This window comes from Trachypithecus francoisi, unplaced genomic scaffold, assembly GCF_009764315.1.
Source record: "Trachypithecus francoisi isolate TF-2019V2 unplaced genomic scaffold, Tfra_2.0 Lachesis_group0, whole genome shotgun sequence".
NCBI classification, from domain to species: domain Eukaryota; kingdom Metazoa; phylum Chordata; class Mammalia; order Primates; family Cercopithecidae; genus Trachypithecus; species Trachypithecus francoisi.
In genome coordinates, this window is record NW_022681453.1 from 6591843 (window position 1) to 6609637 (window position 17795).

Here is a 17795-nt window from a genome sequence, read left to right on the forward strand (position 1 = left end):
TGCTGACACTAACTTGTTCTACTCTGTTAGCACCTCAAGACAGGGTACAGTGAACAGAAGTACTAGAGGGGATCATAAACAGAGACTTTTTCTCCAGTGAAATGTATCCAAAAACCCCTAGTGGAGTATGAATATGGAGATGGGAAATTTCTACAAAAACAAAAGCAGGAAAATTTACTCCATCATACTAAGAGAAGGAGCTCAGGAGTTTGAGAAGCAGAATAACTCTCTGAATCTCTATTCACATTAATTCCATTAGTAAAATTTCTGAGTCAAAACATGGGAAGTTTACAATATCTTGGTACATATTGACAAACTGCTTTCCAAAAAGGTTGCTTTAATTTCTAGTCCCTTAAAGAGTAGGTATGAGAGACGATCTCACTAGATCTTAACCACAGTGTTAAACTTTTCTATCAGTTGGATGGATAAACAATCTTTCATTGTTCTAATTTGAATATTTTGGATTATACAAAATATGGCTGATAATCTTCTTTTTCAATTTTTACACATAGATTGGTAAGAATAGGGAAAGTGAATAAGTGCAGACCTGTCAGTTGAATACCCTGAGGCTAATAAAAATAAGAAAGAATTAAAGAAGCTGGGCCTCAGAGAAGAAGGAAAAGAAAAGGCCTATGCTACAAAATAAAACAAAATAAGAATGAGACACAAATAGCAACATTAGTCCATATTCTCCAATTTTGTTTTGGTCTATGTAGTACTATTGTTACAGTGATCATTTTTACTATATCCTGACTGTGTACCCTGATGGACAAGGGAAGGGGTACTTATTTTTAGAGGGCTACTGTTGGCTGAGTATGGCCAACTGTTTGAAGATTGGAAATGAAAGTGACAAATTTAAAATTGTCCTGAGCCAGCAAGAATACCTAAAGGGTTTCAGTATGTTGGATGGTAGAGTGAGGGATTCCTGGTAGAGATGTTAGTTTGAAGGAGGCCACTGCTTGTTGCTGAGGTTACAAGTTATGGGATTCAATCCCCAAGGAGAAGAATCTGATAAAACCCAAACAAGTTGTCAGGACTTCAGTCAAACAATCTGAATTTTGGTGACCAGCTCCATTTCTAGAGGAAAATTTAAGGCATAATAAGAAAACTAAGGCAGAAGGCCAGTGCTAGGCATAGATACCAGTCACGGAAGAGAATGAGTTGGGAATGTTTTGGGTCAGTGTGTAGACTACGGCCCAGGGATCAATCAAGGAGTACTGGAAGTTTATGGCAGAAAGATGACTGCTTTTAACTCAGTGACTAGAGCTGTGGATGACCTGAGAAGGTATGGACTAACAATTTTTTTTTTTTTTTTTGAGACGGAGTCTTGCTCTGCCGCCCAGGCTGGAGTGCAGTGGCCGGCTCTCAGCTCACTGCAAGCTCCGCCTCCCGGGTTCACGCCATTCTCCTGTCTCAGCCTCCCGAGTAGCTGGGACTACAGGCGCCCGCCTCGTCGCCGGGCTAGTTTTTTGTATTCTTTAGTAGAGACGGGGTTTCACCATATTAGCCAGGATGGTCTCGATCTCCTGACCTCGTGATCCGCCCGTCTCGGCCTCCCAAAGTGCTGGGATTACAGGCTTGAGCCACCGCGCCCGGCCTGGACTAACAATTTTTAAAGTATTACTTTTATTATTTAAAATTATGAAAGTAATACCTATTCATTGTTGAAACTTTGAAAACTACAAAAAAGACCAAAGACCAAAACCAATGCAGTTTTTTTTTTGTACTCTAACAGCAAACATTTATCTGTAAATACTAGCAAGCTAAATGCTTATTCATTTTACTTTGTCAGGGTATATATGTCAAAAGTCCAAAACCAAATAATTCTAAGTCATTTTCCATTCTTTCATCTTCTTATAGGAGAAGAAGAGAAGTTGTAAGAATTATTTCCCTGGTTTTAAGAATATGATCAAATGTAGATTGTGACAGTTGATGAGGAAATAAGAAAATATTTAAAAGCAAAAAGATACGCTTTTGCATGAGAACCAAGAGCTATCTTACAAGATTCCAAAATGTGTTATCATTGTTTATTTTTCATTATGTTGTCTAATATTTTGGAAAAGACACATTCCATAAGCATGTCTGGTCTAGGAAATTCCAGAAGGAATCAAAAGTGTGCATAGAAGCAAATAAATCTATCTGGAAGAGTCTTCTGACAAATGGTCAGAATTTTTAAAAAGCAAATAGGTTGCATGCTGATGAAAGCCACGCTACCGTTACCTTCTCCTTCCAGTTATCATCACTCAGCAGCTTCTGTCTAAGGGTTTCTTGCAGCTGCTCGATGCTTTTCTGATGTGAAATCAGCATCAATTCCCTGAAAATCATAAACCCGACAAATGAGTCAATACTTACCCCTAACACAATTCCTAAGTTGTAGTTCTTGGGTCAGAAGATATTACTTCAAAACTTAGTCTGTTTATTTTCTTTAGCAGTATATATGCTGCTACTACATTATCATTTTAACTATTAACAGCAATTTACAAGGGCTGCATATATGGTATTTTTCCCAGGCTCAATTTTTGCTTAATAAGTAGTAAGATATTATTTTGGCAATAAACACTAACAACATATGCAGAGTCACAAATACAATAAAATGTCTTCTGGCTATTCATGTGTGCAAAAAATAAAATAAAATGTCATAAGTTGTGGTTCAAAAAGTATATGACTAAATTCTAAAACAGCACCAGACAATATTTGGTTTCTTTAAAAAAGGAAAATATGTTGGGATATGCCATTAAGCCAATACATGTTAGCAGTTCCTGTGAAATTTTCTTTTCTTTTACTTATCTCAAATATTGATAGGAACAAACCAAATTAAGTAGAGAGATGTGTTATGTCAGGGATGCAATATAGCATAAAACATATTAGAAATTTGAAAAAATAAAGATCACTTTATTATCTTAATCCACGTTAGTAGATCTTAATGCTTAGCTTGTGATCCTCTGGATGGAAGTAAGGAAAGGAGGAAATTCAAGAGAGCATTTCACAGGGGCACTGAAATTAAGATAAAAAATCAGTAGTAGCAGCAGAAGTATGCTTATTGATCAGGGACCCTTTCCTCTTGTATGATCACTATGATTCTTCTTATGTTCTATGCATGTGATTCTTCTCTATTGCTCATGCATTCTCCTAATCCTTTTGTTTTCCATCATCACTCTTTTCCTTTTAGCTCTGACCCTCCTGCAAAAACCTGTGACTTTCATTTATAATTGCGTGTTCAACATCTCCACCCTAATGGTCCATGAACACCAAAAATTTTATACATCAAAAACCAAATTAAATATCATCTCCTACAATCTTTTCTTTCCTCCTGACTTCTGAAAACCTTCAAGGGTCATTTCTGAAGGTTTGAATCATCTCAGACATTTCCTTCTCTCTCTTCTACCACAACCATGCAGTAGCAAGTTCTACATAGTCTACTTCTTTGGGGTAACCTCAAACTCTTTCCTCCTTTCCTAATACCAAGACCCAAGATAGGCAGAAGAGAGTAAAAAATATCAGAGTTGTAATCAATGGAAAACAGAAAAACAATAGACAATATCAGTAAAACAAAAATTTGTTTCTTTGAGATCAATAAAATAAACCTCAAGGTAGACTAATCAGGAATAAAAAAGAGAAGTCAGAAATTACTAATATCAGAAATAACAGTGATGATACTACTATAGATCCCTCAGATATTAAGATGATAATAGAGAAATATTATGAGCAGCTTTCTAATAAATATTATGAACAGCTTTATGTCATTAATTTTGACAACTCTGATGAAATGGACAAAATATTTTAAACAAACAACAAAGCTCACTAAAGAAGAAATAGATAACATGAATAGTTGATAATTATGGTAAGTTAATTTACTATGAATGTTCTAAACTTGTATGTGCCTATTAAAATAGCCTCAAAATATGTAAAGCAAAACTTGATATAACTGTACAAAGAAATTCTTAAATCCACACCTTAGTGGTAGAATCTACCATAGATTTCTCAGTTATAGATAAATCAGCCCAGGACCACCACATATGTCAATGGAAGTATAAACTGCACAACTCTAGACTGCTATGTGAATGTCTTTGCTACAGTTGTGTAATGTAGCAGTCCAGGGTCAAGCAAATAAATAGTTCATTAAAGATACAGGAGACTTAAGGTTCATATGACAGATTTAAGGTTAACATCTAGAACCTTGTACCCAATTAGTGGATAAATACATCATTATTTTCCAGCTTATATGGAATTGACCACTTCTAGGACAAAAAGTAAGTTTTAGCTAATTTCAAACAATGGTTATACTATAACCTGCATTATTCAATATGGTAGCCACTAGTTTCATGTAACTATTGAGGAGTTAAAATGTGGCCAGCTCAAGTTAAGATGTGCTATAAATGTAGAATACACACCAATTTGAAAATTTAGTACAAAAAATCTAAATACCTGTGATAACATTTTAAGACAATTACATATTTAAATAATATTTTGGGGCCGGGCGCGGTGGCTCAAGCCTGTAATCCCAGCACTTTGGGAGGCCGAGACGGGCGGATCACGAGGTCAGGAGATCGAGACCATCCTGGCTCACACGGTGAAACCCCGTCTCTACTAAAAATACAAAAACTAGCTGGGTGAGGTGGCGGGCGCCTGTAGTCCCAGCTACTCCGGAGGCTGAGGCAGGAGAATGGCGTAAACCCGGGAGGCGGAGCTTGCAGTGAGCTGAGATCCGGCCACTGCACTCCAGTCCGGGCGACAGAGCGAGACTCTGCCTCAAAAAAAAAAAAAAAAAAAAATATTTTGGATAGTTTGGGTTAAATAATTAAAATTGATTTTACTTGTTTATTTTTAGTCTTTAATGTGGCAACTAAGCATTTTAAAATTACACATGTAGAAGTATAACATAATACTTCTACAGAACAGCACTGTGATAATGTATATTCCATGAAAACAAAGAAATGTCCATAACAAAAGATAAATAGCTTCAGGTATTTGAAAATTTTTTTAAATGTATTTTTGAATAGTTCATGAGTCAAATAAAAATCACAATTGGTATTTTAATATACTTCGAACTGAACAATAATGAAATCATTAATTACTATCAAAATGAATGGAATAAGGTTAAAGCAGCATAAATTGTGGTATACCTTAACATACAATATAGATGAAGAAATGAATAATCATCAGCTACATGAAACTTTATAAACAAATCTCAGGAACATAATATTGAGCACAAAGAACAAATTAGAATGATACATATGGAATGATTTTATTTATGTGAAGATAAAATCATGCAAAATCTAACATTCTTTAGGAATACAAAAATGCTTGTTAAAATTATATAGAGAAACATGGACACAATAGATGTTATCTGTAGGTTTTTGTAGACGCTCTTTATCGGTTTTAGGAAGTTTCCTTCTATTCTTCATTTGTTAAGAACCACAAAATGCAGGCTGGTGGTTTTCTCTGAGGAAGGAGCGAATGAGATGGAACTGGGGAGAAGCAAAAAAAAACTTCAAAGATAATGGTAAGGTTCTTTTTCCTAAACTGCGTGGTTGATACACAGATATTCACTGTATTGTAGCTCTTTATATTTGATACCTATACAAACCTTCAATGTATCTACTCAAAACTTATAAAGAAAAACAATTATTGATATAGCCAGAGCACAGAGTAGAATGTGCATGTGGAAGAAAGAGAATTCAAGGTAAAAACCAAGGTGAAGGAATGTGCAGGTGACTTGTCGGTCTCTCTCCTGAGTGGTGGGGTTTACTGTCCTCTCTGAACAAGGCAGTGTCATCTAGCCCTGGAGATATAGAGGTGAATTAGGAAGGAAGAGTCACTGTTCAAATTGTGCTCAAAATCCAGCAAATGTAAAAAGGAGATCTATTAACGGGTGAGGCAGACCCAGCAGGCTTGATGCTTGCACATTAGTCTCTAGGCTGGAAAAATGGAAGTGAAGCAAAAGGAATAAAGAATGAGGACAGCAAAAGTGAGAATACATTAAAAATTTTACTCAGGGCTTTCTTCCAAACATCTGGCCATTCCTGTCTCCTTTGCAGAGTCATCTTCCTCTAATGCAATCTAGCTGATGACAGCTCCCAAATTTTATCTCTAGCTCAGATCTGTTCCTGAGTATCTGATTCATGTATCCAACTCTCCACCTGACTGTTTTACTTTATTTTAGAAACATCTTAAATTTAACATGTATATACTCTCAGTGGCTTACAATACCAAAGTTTATTTTTCTTGGATTAGGTGTTATCTCCTTCCTTGCTCCACATTTTGGGATATAGCCCAGGGAGCAGCTCTTACTTGAGAATGCTGTTATTGTGGCAAGAAACAAAAGAAAACAAAGCCAAAACATAGAATCTCTTAAAGCTTCTACTTGGAACTGGTATATATCACTTCTCTCACATTTCAATGGCAGAACAAATCAATTGACGAAGTCTGATAGCAATCAGGTGTGGATAGCATTGTCCTCTCACTGGGAGGTGCACTGTAAGTCACCTGACTGGCACCAATGGACTCCATCACAACTCTGAAATCCCACAGGAAACCTACCCTAAAGGACGGAAACATTTCTTGCTTGGAGTGTGATTCTTTTTACTGACAGTAATTTCTAAGTTCAATTTTTGCCATAGCTCCTAGCTTTCCTGTCTGAAATATGCCTCTTTTTCATCACCTGGCTTGGCCACGTCTGAAGAAGCTATTAGGTTTTGCCCTTGAGACACCAACAGCTTTCTCAACTTCCTTATGGTCTGTAGATGTTGATGGGTGGTTAAGGGGGTTGCCTCTTTGTTTGTTTGTTTGTTTATTTATTTATTTATTTATTTGAGACAGAGTCTTGCTCTGTGGCCCAGGCTGGAGTGCAGTGGTGCCATCTCGGCTCACTGCCAGCTCCGCCTCTCAGGTTCATGCCATTCTCCTGCCTCAACCTCCCAAGCAGCTGGGACTACAGGCACCCGCCACCACGCCTGGCTAATTGTTTTGTATTTTTTAGTAGAGACGGGGTTTCATCATGTTTGCCAGGATGGTCTCGATCTCTTGACCTCATGATCTGCCCGCCTCCGCCTCCCAAAGTGCTGGGATTACAGGCGTGAGCCACCACGCCCAGCCACCTCTTTGTAATCCAGGCCCTCTCCTCCAGGCAATCAATGCTTTGGTTTCTGTCACTATAGATTAGTCTGCATTTTCTGGATATGTAGATATATTCTGAAATATATTCTGCAATACTGTATATTCTGAAAATATATGATTCTGAAGTCATACAGTATATTCTTTTTTTGGTCTGGCATCTTTTACTCAGCGTAATTATTTTAGATTCATCCAGGTTGTACCTTATTGATAGTTCATTCATTTTTATTGCTGAGTAGTATTCCATTGTACAGATACACTGCAATCTGTTCATCTATTCATCTGTTGGTTAACATTTAGGTTGTTGTATATATTTTGGCTATTACAAATTAAACTGCTTTCAATATCTGTGTACAAGTTTTTGTATTGATATATGGTTTCATTTGTCTTAAGTAAATACATAGGCATAAAATGGCTGGGTAACAAGATAGGTATACATTTAACTTAAAGAAACTTCCAAACTCTTTTTCTAATAACTTGTACTGTTTGCCCACCAGTAGATTATAAGAGTTCAAGTTCCTCCCTATCTTTGTAAACACTTGATACTTTCAGGTTTTAAGTTTTTATATATTCTAAAAATGTATAGTAGTATCTCATTGTGGCTTTAGTTTGCACTTCCTTAATGAGTAATGATACGGAGCATCACTTTATGTGCTTATTTTATTGGTCATTTGCATATATTTGGTGGTGTCTATTCAAGTCTTTTGTTCATTTTTTTTTTTTTTTTGAGACGGAGTCTCGCTCTGTCGCCCAGGCTGGAGTGCAGTGGCCGGATCTCAGCTCACTGCAAGCTCCGCCTCCCGGGTTCACGCCATTCTCCTGCCTCAGCCTCCGGAGTAGCTGGGACTACAGGCGCCCGCCACCGCGCCCGGCTAGTTTTTTTGTATTTTTTTAGTAGAGACGGGGTTTCACCGTGTGAGCCAGGATGGTCTCGATCTCCTGACCTCGTGATCCGCCCGTCTCGGCCTCCCAAAGTGCTGGGATTACAGGCTTGAGCCACCGCGCCCGGCCTTTTGTTCATTTTTTATTAGGATGTTTATGTTCATATAACTGAGTTTCTAAATATCATTGTATATTATAGAAAAACTCCTTTATTATATAGATCCTTTGCAAATATATTATTCCAGTCTGTGGTTTTTATTTTCATTCTCTTAAAGTGTCTTTTGAAGAACAAGTTTTTAATTTTGATGAAGCTGAATTTGTCACTTTTATCTGTTGAATGTCATTGATTTTTATGTTAAACTAATCCTATACTCTTATGATAAACTCCACTTATTCATGATTTATTTCCTTTTTATATGTTATCTTGATTTTAGCCCCTTCAGTTTGCTAAAATTTTGTTTAGAATTTTTGTATCAGTGCTCATTCGAAATGTTGGTCTGTTAATTTTCTTGTTATGTCTTTGTCAGGTTTTGTTATCAGAGTAATACTGACTTCATAAATTAAGATGGGAACTGCTCTTTCTTATTCAATTTTCAGGAACAGTTTGAGTATAAATAGTATTATTTTTTCTTTAAATGTTTGGTAAAATTCACTGGTAAAACCTCTGGGCTGGAAGTTTTCTTTGAGAGAAGACTTTAAATTACAAATTCAATTTCTTTAAAAGATATAGACTTATTCACGTTATCTATTTCTTCTTTAGTGAGCTTTGGTAGTTTGTTTAAAAAATTTTGTCCATTTCATCAGAGCTGTCAAAATTAATGACATAAAGCTGTTCATAATATTTATTATAAAGCTGTTCATAATATTTCTCTATTATCATCTTAATATCTGATGGATCTGTAGTAGTATCATCCCTCTTATTTCTGATATTAGGAATTTTTGACTTCTCTTTTTTATTCCTGATTAGTCTACCTTGAGGTTTATTAATTTTATTGATCTCAAAGAAACAAATTTTTGTTTTACTGATATTGTCTATTGTTTTTCTGTTTTCCATTGATTACAACTCTGATATTTTTTACTTTCTTCTGCCTATCTTGGGATTTTTTTCTCTCGCCTCTTCTAATTTCCTAAAGTGGAAGCTGAATTTTTTTTTTTTCCACATAGACATTTGTCCCTAAGTTTTTCTTTGGTGACATCCCATAAATTTTGATGTTTTTATTTTCACTTAGTTCAAAATACTTTCTAATTTCCCTTTTGATATTTTATTTGACCACTGTCTTATTTAGAATTGTTATATAATTTACAAATATTTAGGGGACTGTCCAGATAATTTTCTGTATTTGATTTCTACATTAATTACACTGTGAGAAGAGAACATACTGTACTTTGTATTATTTAAATCCTTTAAAATTTCTTTGGTTTTATTTCATGTCCCAATTATACAGTCTGTCTCAATGAGTAATCTGCATAACCTCGGGGAAGGGGGGAAATGTATATTCTGCTGTTGTTGGGTGAAATGTTGTGCAAATGTCAATTAGGTTAATTGATGACAAAGTTCAAGTCTTCTACAGCCTACTGATTGTCCTATTACTTGCTTTATCAGCTATTAAGAGGGGGTATTGACATCTTTAACAATAATTGTGAATTTGCCTACTTCTTGGAATTCCATCCAGCTTTTGCTTCCTATATTTTTAAGGTCTGGTATTAGATGTACAAATATTTAGAACTGTTATGTCCTCCTGATGAATTGACCTACTTATAATTATAAAATGAACTTCTTTACTTCCGGTAATTTTTTGGTTCTGAAATCTACTTTGTAAACCCATTACAGCTTTCTGATTAGAGTCAGCGTGTTAGATCTTTTCCCATTCTTTTATTTTTGACCTCATATGTCTTTATATTTAAAATACATTTTCTGCAGGCAGCATATATCTAAATCTTACTTTCTTATACACTCTGATAATCTCTGCATTTTAATTAGAATATTTAGACAATTTACATTTAATTTAATCATTGATATAGTTAGGCTTAAATCTACCATTTTGCCATTTCTTTCCTATTTTTCCCATCTGCTTTTTTTTCCCTTTCCCTTCTTTCTGTTTTCTTTCGGATTTTGCATATTTTATGATTCAATTTTATCTTTTTTGTTGGCTTATTAGCTATAGCTCTTTGTTTAGTTTTATTTTAGTGGTTGCTATAGGGTTGACTATAGACATTTTTAGCTTATCACAGTTGTGATAGGCTGAATGATTGCCTCCAAAGATGTCCATATCTGAATCTGTGAGTATGTTTCCTTATGTGGGAAAAGGGACTTCGTAGACGTGATAAAGTTAAGGATCTTGAGGTGAGGAGATTATCTTGAATTATCTGGATGGGCCCTAAGGGTAATTACTAGGGTCCTCTTATAGGAGGGATGCAAGAGGGTTAGTGTGGGGGAAGGTTATATGACAATGAAACAGAGATTGGATTCATGTGGCCAGGAGCTAAGGGATGCTGATAACTTGTAACAGATGGAAGAGGTAAGGAATGTCTTCTCTGGATCCTGCAGAGGGAACCAGCCCTGCTGACACCTTGATTTTAGCCCCTTAAGATTCATTGGAACTTCTGACCTCCAGAACTGTAAGACAATAAATTTGTGTTATTTTAAGTCACTAAATTTGTGGTCATTTATTATAGCAGCAATAGGAAACTAATACAACATCTTCCTATAAGTGATACTATACAGCTTTAGCAATAATATGAGAATATCATGATAGTAACTTGATCAAGCTAAGGAGCAACTGTCAATGAAAATAAAGTAGCACTTCACCTGGTTTTCAAAATGCCAGGATCATAGAATAAATGTGTCTAGTCACATGCTTGATAGAAGTGTCCAGACAGCCTAACAATTTGATCCACTTAATTTCTTAAATTAGGTTTCTTGTTGGAAAATAAGTCTTATTGATTAGAAAATCCAAATGAGCATCTCCTGAGAGTGCCTGTGAATACATTAGAAGCTACCTTTACTATAAAGTAGATGGTACTGAATATTTGAGATGCTTGAATTTCAGTCTCCCTGGATATAGTTACAATTTTGATACCATAAAAAGTAGAATCCATTCCAAATGCATTCCTCTGATGGACTCAGTGCATGGAACTCATGTTAAATGTAACATTTTAGAAGAAAAACTTTAAAAGTCTAGTAGATTATAGCAGCTAAAATATAGTAAGCTAGGATGCAAACAATGTTAATGAAGTGATGATTATCCACTGAATTTTCCAGGAATTGTGAAGTTCTTTATGACATTTCTAATAAAGTATATAGTATTTTGAGTAAATTGTTATGAAAATATAAATTTGTATCTGTGATGATAATTTTACTTGATATTTTGGTGACAGAAATGAGAAGGGCTTTTATACCTCCTTGATTCCCTGCTGAGCCTCCATTCCTGACTCTAAGAAATCTTCAGTGAGATTCTTTAATGAGATAAAGCAGAAAGAATAATTATACATGATGTTATATGCACTCATTGTTCTTGATTAGAATGGAATGGGCAGTGAGTAATGTATACAGGAATGATTATATGTGTGAAAAAGATAATCTAGATTCCAAAAATAAAAATCACACTTGTACAGTACAACCATGGGGGTGCTCACACATTGTTCAAGATCATAAAACAATCTTAGGACATTGGTAAAGAGAAAACAATCTTGTGTTGAAAAAAACTATGAAGGACCAACTCTGACTCAAGCAGGATTTTTGCTAGAAATTTAGAGGAATTATGAGAAATAAAATATTATAAAGGCATAGTACATATTTTTCCATGTTATTAGTAGCTGAAAATGTATAGCTATTTAGTTATCTGACTTTTCTCTAGAATCAGTTCAAGAGATATTGATGTTTTAGAATTATAGGAAACAACACAGATTTAGATCTTAAATTTAAATTTTACTAAGAATTTAATAAAGAAGATTACCACTGGAATCCCGGAGTTCTCACTGTACTCCTAGGTCTGATTTTTGAAAGTCAAAAGCTCTCTGGCCTGAAAGAAAAACTGGAGCTTCCCAGTTTTAAATTCCGTGATCAGTGTTTGATAGAAATTAAATTCATTCTCATCCATGCACGTATCCATCCCTTACAGCAAATATTGAGTGTCGACTATGTGTCTGGCACTGTTTTATTCTCTGGGGATATAGTGGTTCTTTCTTTTCATTCCTTAGAAATATGTTAATACAACTCCCTCAGTTTTAGAAGAAATGAAGACCTGAGTGATAAATGACTATCTGAGGTGACATGATTCACAAGTGACAAAGCTAGCTCAAGCTTATGCCAGCCAGCAGTATGTCATGCTGTCTTTGCTTTGTATATCTCAGATGGAGGTGTGGCTGTCGACATTCTACCCTGAAATTTCACCAGATAGATTTAAAATTAAATTTTTTGGAGTTGCCACAATAGATAAATTAGGACTTATTCACAATTAAGAGTATTTATTTTTAAAACTTTATTAAATTCTTGGACCAAAAAGAAAATGAGAATCTTAATTTCTTATGTACATGCGAATCCAGATTCTCTTAATTGCAGTTAAAAACATAACTGCAAACAAATGTCAAACCATAATGCCAAAATGACAGTTTTAAATTCGGTTTCACAAGTTGTTCTTTTAGAGATGTCTTCACATTGTCAATCAAAGAGATAATTTTGATTTTGCCATAACTCCTGCCTCTGTTAAAAGCAGTAAGTGTGTGATAACATAAGAAGCTTGGCAAGCCTCTTGTTCTGAGAGCTGTTGATGTATAGGAAATCAGAGAAAGAGGTGAGTCTTGGAGAAAAAAACCTGACAAGATTTATTGTTTTTAATTATTACTTAGAACATTTCATAATGCTTTAAACTAACAGATTAGCATCTGCATTAGTATGTTTGAACACTGCTACAAAGACATACCTGAGACAGGGTAATTTATGAAGGAAAGAGGTTTAATTGACTCATAGTTGAGCATGGCTGGGGAAGGCCTCAGGAAACTTATGGCAAATCATGGCAGAAGATGAAGAGGAAGCAAGGCACAGTCTTCACAATGTAGCAGGATGGAGATGTGCCAAGAAAAGGGGCAAGAGCCCCTTATAAGCCATTAGATGTCATGAGAACTCACTCACTATTACAAGAACACCATGGGGGAAACTGCCCCCATGATTCAATTACCTCCATCTAGGCTCTCCCTTGACATGTGGAGATTATGGGAATTACAATTCCAGATGAGATTTGGGTGGGGACACAAAGCCTAACCATAACAGCATCCAAATGGAATCACTCCAAGGATTGATCTTTACAACTGTAGGAGTAAAGCAGATAATAATGAATTCAACAGATATTTACTGAATATCTTACATGGCCAGTGCAGGGAATAAAAATCAATACGACATGGTGCTTTAAGGGGTTAGCAATCTAAAGAAAGAAGAAAGAGAGGAAACTAATACTTTCTGAGTACATACAACCTACCAGGCACAATATTTTAAAATTCTCAAGAAGATAGCTATTATTAAAATGCCCACATTACAGATAGGGAAAAGAAGCCTTAATTGCCCAAGCTTAACAGTGGTCAAGTTGGGATTTACTCTGTTTTACCTAATTCTAAAGTCCATTCTTTTTATATTAAGAATGGACTTTATCTTGCATCACTTCTTAATCCTTTTTCATATCTAATACTAGATATAGCTAATCACTAGTCATTGCTTCTAGAATTTATGAAAATATGACAAGCCTCAATGAAATAACTAAACACTTAGTTTACATTTTTAGAATGTAGCTGTGAATTGTTTTTATTCTGTTTTCCATCTGAAGATACAGCTTTACTTCTGATTCTACCAAGGCACTAGAAAGCAGAGGACAGCATCTCATATTTATTGAGTGAAGAGAAGAATACTGAGGGGGTGGGGGTGAACAAGAAATTGAGAGGACAGGAGAAGGGACACAAAAAGAGCACTGCTTTTTGCAGGACTGTGAGTCTCCTAAAGACTCAGTGTTACAACATGGTTCAGAAAGATGTCACACAGAGAAAGAATGACAAAATTTAGCCCTTCAAGACAAATACTGAGGGAATTGTGCAAACGGTAGACAAGAGAACATGAGTTATAAGGTCAGACCCAACAGAGCTTGATTTCTGCCAATAATGTGACCCTGAGCAAGAAATTTAGCCTCAGTTAAATTAACATTAACGTCCTCATCTCCAAAATGTGGAAAATGACACCTGCTTCACCAGTGAGGCAGGTGTGGCAGGCCACAGCTCTGCTAGCCAGTGCCTTTGTGTAAATTTGGAAATGACTTCTCTTCTGGGTTGGTGAATTAGAAAAAGTGCCCCCTTGGTCTGAGGGAAGACCTATGGACACAGGGCTTGGTAAGGATGGCAAACCTATGCAAGAAAAGTGAACCCCTTCCTCTGGCAAGTAGCTATGACAGCAGAGCCCAGCCTGGCCTCCTGTCCCCCTTAGCCCTTCCACTGAGCCTCACAAAATGGTGCATGGCATTATGCACAGGGTTCCCTGAAGACAAGATAAGATAACGTCTACAGAAACATTTAGAGGGCTCCTCATTGTGAAACCTGTGCATAGGTGACAGAGCTTGAGAAAGAGAAAGGAAAGGGGGAGGGGAGAAAAAGGGAGAGAAGGGGAGAGGAGACAGAAGAAGGGATAGAGAGAAAACGAGAAAGCAGGTATGTTTAATCATGAGGTCCTGCCATATATTTGAAAACAGGAGACTCTACGAACCTCTTGAAATAATGTGCTGGGTTTTGTGTATACTTTTCTGAAGTGAGTGTATTGTCTGTCTGTTTTCATGCTGCTATAAAGAACTGCCTGAGACTGGGTACTTTATAAAGAAAAGAGGTTTAATTGACTCACAGTTCCGCATTGCTGGGGAGGCCTCAGTAAACTTACAATCATGGAGGAAGGCAAAGGAGAAGCAGACACCATCTTCACAGGGCGGCAGGATGGAGTGAGTGCTGAGCAGAGGGGGAAAAGCCCCTTATAAAACCATCAGATCCCATGAGAACTCACTCACTATCACGAAAACAGCACGGCGGTAACTGCTCCTATGATTCAATCACCCACACTGGGTCCCTCCCATGACACATGGGGATTATGGGAACTACAGTTCAAGATGAAATTTCAGTGGGGACACAGCCAAACCATATCAGTGAGGGTTCATAGCTTTTGACTAAAAAGAAAAAGATGAAGGAGAGAGGAGAGGCCAAAAGAGAAGTTAATAAAATGCAGGTGGGGGTGAAGGAAGTAGATAAAATCCTTCCCTGTAGCCTAAAAATTATGCTTTATGGGAAAATGGGGGCAATTTAGTAAACTGCATTTAAGATACATAAGTAGAGAGACTGTCAAACAGATGCAGATGTATATTATTTATATCTCAGAATAATTTACACATAAGCAACTTGCACCTAACTTTAATTATGACTAAGCTTTTCCTCTAACAACACTCTTCATTATTCCCATCATGTTATGGGCAAATTGATCACAGTAAGTCTTTTTCTGTATTTTTTCTTGGAGTTTACCAAGATAAAGATAATATAGCATCTAAGAATGCAAAGGGTATGAGAGCTATTATAAACAGTGTGTGTTCCGGCTGTATGGTTGTAGGCCACATGGTAGTGCGTAAGCGAATTTCTCCAAGTGCTATATGTAGGCAGTCTTCAAGCTTAAACACATATGTCCTTATAAAATATATTTGTACATTTGTTATAGAGAATTTAGGACATTTTTCACTATAGAAATAGTTTTTCCTAAGGATGGAATTAGGTGTCCCCATAAGCCCACAGAACCCTTTTTAACCCACAATATGCCTGGAGGAGTGTTGCACATTCACAGTTCTGGGCAGACTTCTGGCCTTGGCCACAGAGACCTTGTATCCCAGTAGGATGGGAGCTGAGGGCTGTCTTTTCAAGAAATTAAAAAATGGCCACACTTTTCTCTGGCATCATCCTTATGACTTCCTGCATTCTTCTCCATCCATAAAGGAAACTCCTCTCATCAGTCCCTATGTGTCCGTGACCAAGCTGGCCAGACTGTCTCCACCTGCAGAATCCCATGATCTCAGAAGACCTACTTCTTTTCCTTTCATTGAAGATTTTTCTCTACCTAGCACTTCCTCAGCTGAGTGTGGGGAAGAAAGCAATGCCCAAATAGCTAGATTTGTACTAATCAATGAACTATTTCCTAGTTATTAAACTCCCTTATCTCTCCAAATTCAGAAGTTCTGCTAGTTTTTTCTAGGGTCACCTCTGGCTTTTTATATCTTTTCCTCCTCTTCTGAAACTACATAGCTTCTAAACTGCACAATTTGTGACCTCAGCAAGGGCTCTGCTCTCCTGAGGGGTCAGGGAGGAAGGGTGGTGTGTATCTGACACTGCTTGGATTTATGAAAGCACACACAGTCAGTGGGAGTGAATTGAGCTCTGGCCTTTGGTGAGTACATCTGGTAGCCTGGTTGGTTGTAATACTTCCGTAGCAGTGGTTTGGTACTTTACCAAGTAGCAGATTCCTAGGCACTACCTAGACCTACTGAACCAGAATCTCCTATGATATTATCAAGCATCTCTATATTAAAAGTGTTTCCTGAGCCCAGTTGCTTCTTTTGGAGGGACATTCACACCTCCAACTGCTTAAGGAAATTTCTTATTTAAAAGTCCCATTGATGCTTCAAATCAAAGCTTCAAGAGCAAACTTGCTAAGCTGAGACAGGGTCAGTTTACTAAAGGAAAAAAGTGGAAAGAGGAAAGTCAAGTTCAAGTGTGAATTTTAAGGAATGTCTGCTATCAGGTGATCACAGGAGGGAAGGGGAAAGAACCAAAACAGAGCTAGAAAAGAGACCAAATAACAGGTTGCCCTGGAGCCAAAAGACCACCGTTTCAAGACAAATTTGGACAGTAATGTCAAAAGCTTCCAAAGTCCATTTGTTCTTCAGAATATCTTTTTTTTTTTTTGAGACGGAGTTTTGCTCTTCTTGACCAGGCTGGAGTGCAATGGTGTGGTCTCGGCTCACTACAACCTCCGCCTCCCAGGTTCAAATGATTCTCCTGCCTCAGCCTCCCAAGTAGCTGGGATTACAGGCACCCGCCACCACGCTTGGCTAATTTTTGTATTTTTAGAAGAGATGGGGTTTCACTATGTTGGCCAGCCTGTTCGCGAACCACTGACCTCAGGTGATCCACCCACCTCAGCCTCCCAGAGAGCTGGAATCATAGGCGTGAGCCACTGAGCCCGTCCCAGAATATCTTTTTAACCCTGAGGCTCACTATGGAGTAAGCCGTGGCTATTTTACTACTATCCACTTGACATAGACACTTAACTCAACAGAAACTGACAGGGGTAAGAGCTGGAGATTCTCATATTTCTCGTATCTCTTAGGCTTCACTACCTATAAAATCCTTTATCAAAAGAGTAAATGTCCTGGCTTGCTCCCATTACCAATACCTTCTCCATCCAGCATCAAGAATGATCTTTCTATAGTGTCACTCTTCTGCTTAAATCCCTTCAATGGTTTGTCTTCATTGTACTGAGAACAGCACCCAAACTCCCAAAGGCCTGCAGGACCCTGCATGATGTGACCCTGCCTGCCTCACTCACACTATGCCACCAGCCATGCTACCCTGCTGTCCTTTCCCAGAACTCACCAAGCTTGTCCTTTGCTTGTAAAGTTCCTCCCTGGCTCTTAGCCTGGTAACTTCCACTTGTCTTCCTTTAGGAAAGGGGCAGAGTATCATCTTGGAAGTCACTTTTACGACCACCCTGGCTGAAGCACGTACCCCTTCTATCAATT

General features: G+C 37.2%; 1 protein-coding gene across 4 annotated transcripts in view; it reads right to left on the reverse strand.

The window, feature by feature from the left end:
- The window catches only part of LEKR1 (leucine, glutamate and lysine rich 1), a 234131-nt gene that overhangs the window by 40238 nt on the left and 176098 nt on the right, over positions 1 to 17795 (reverse strand). For all 4 annotated transcript variants that reach the window (XM_033203290.1, XM_033203296.1, XM_033203307.1 and 1 more), the window contains exon 10: positions 2221 to 2314. In XM_033203290.1, the coding sequence (XP_033059181.1) occupies positions 2221 to 2314 (94 nt within the window). The remainder of the gene's footprint in view (positions 1 to 2220; positions 2315 to 17795) is intronic.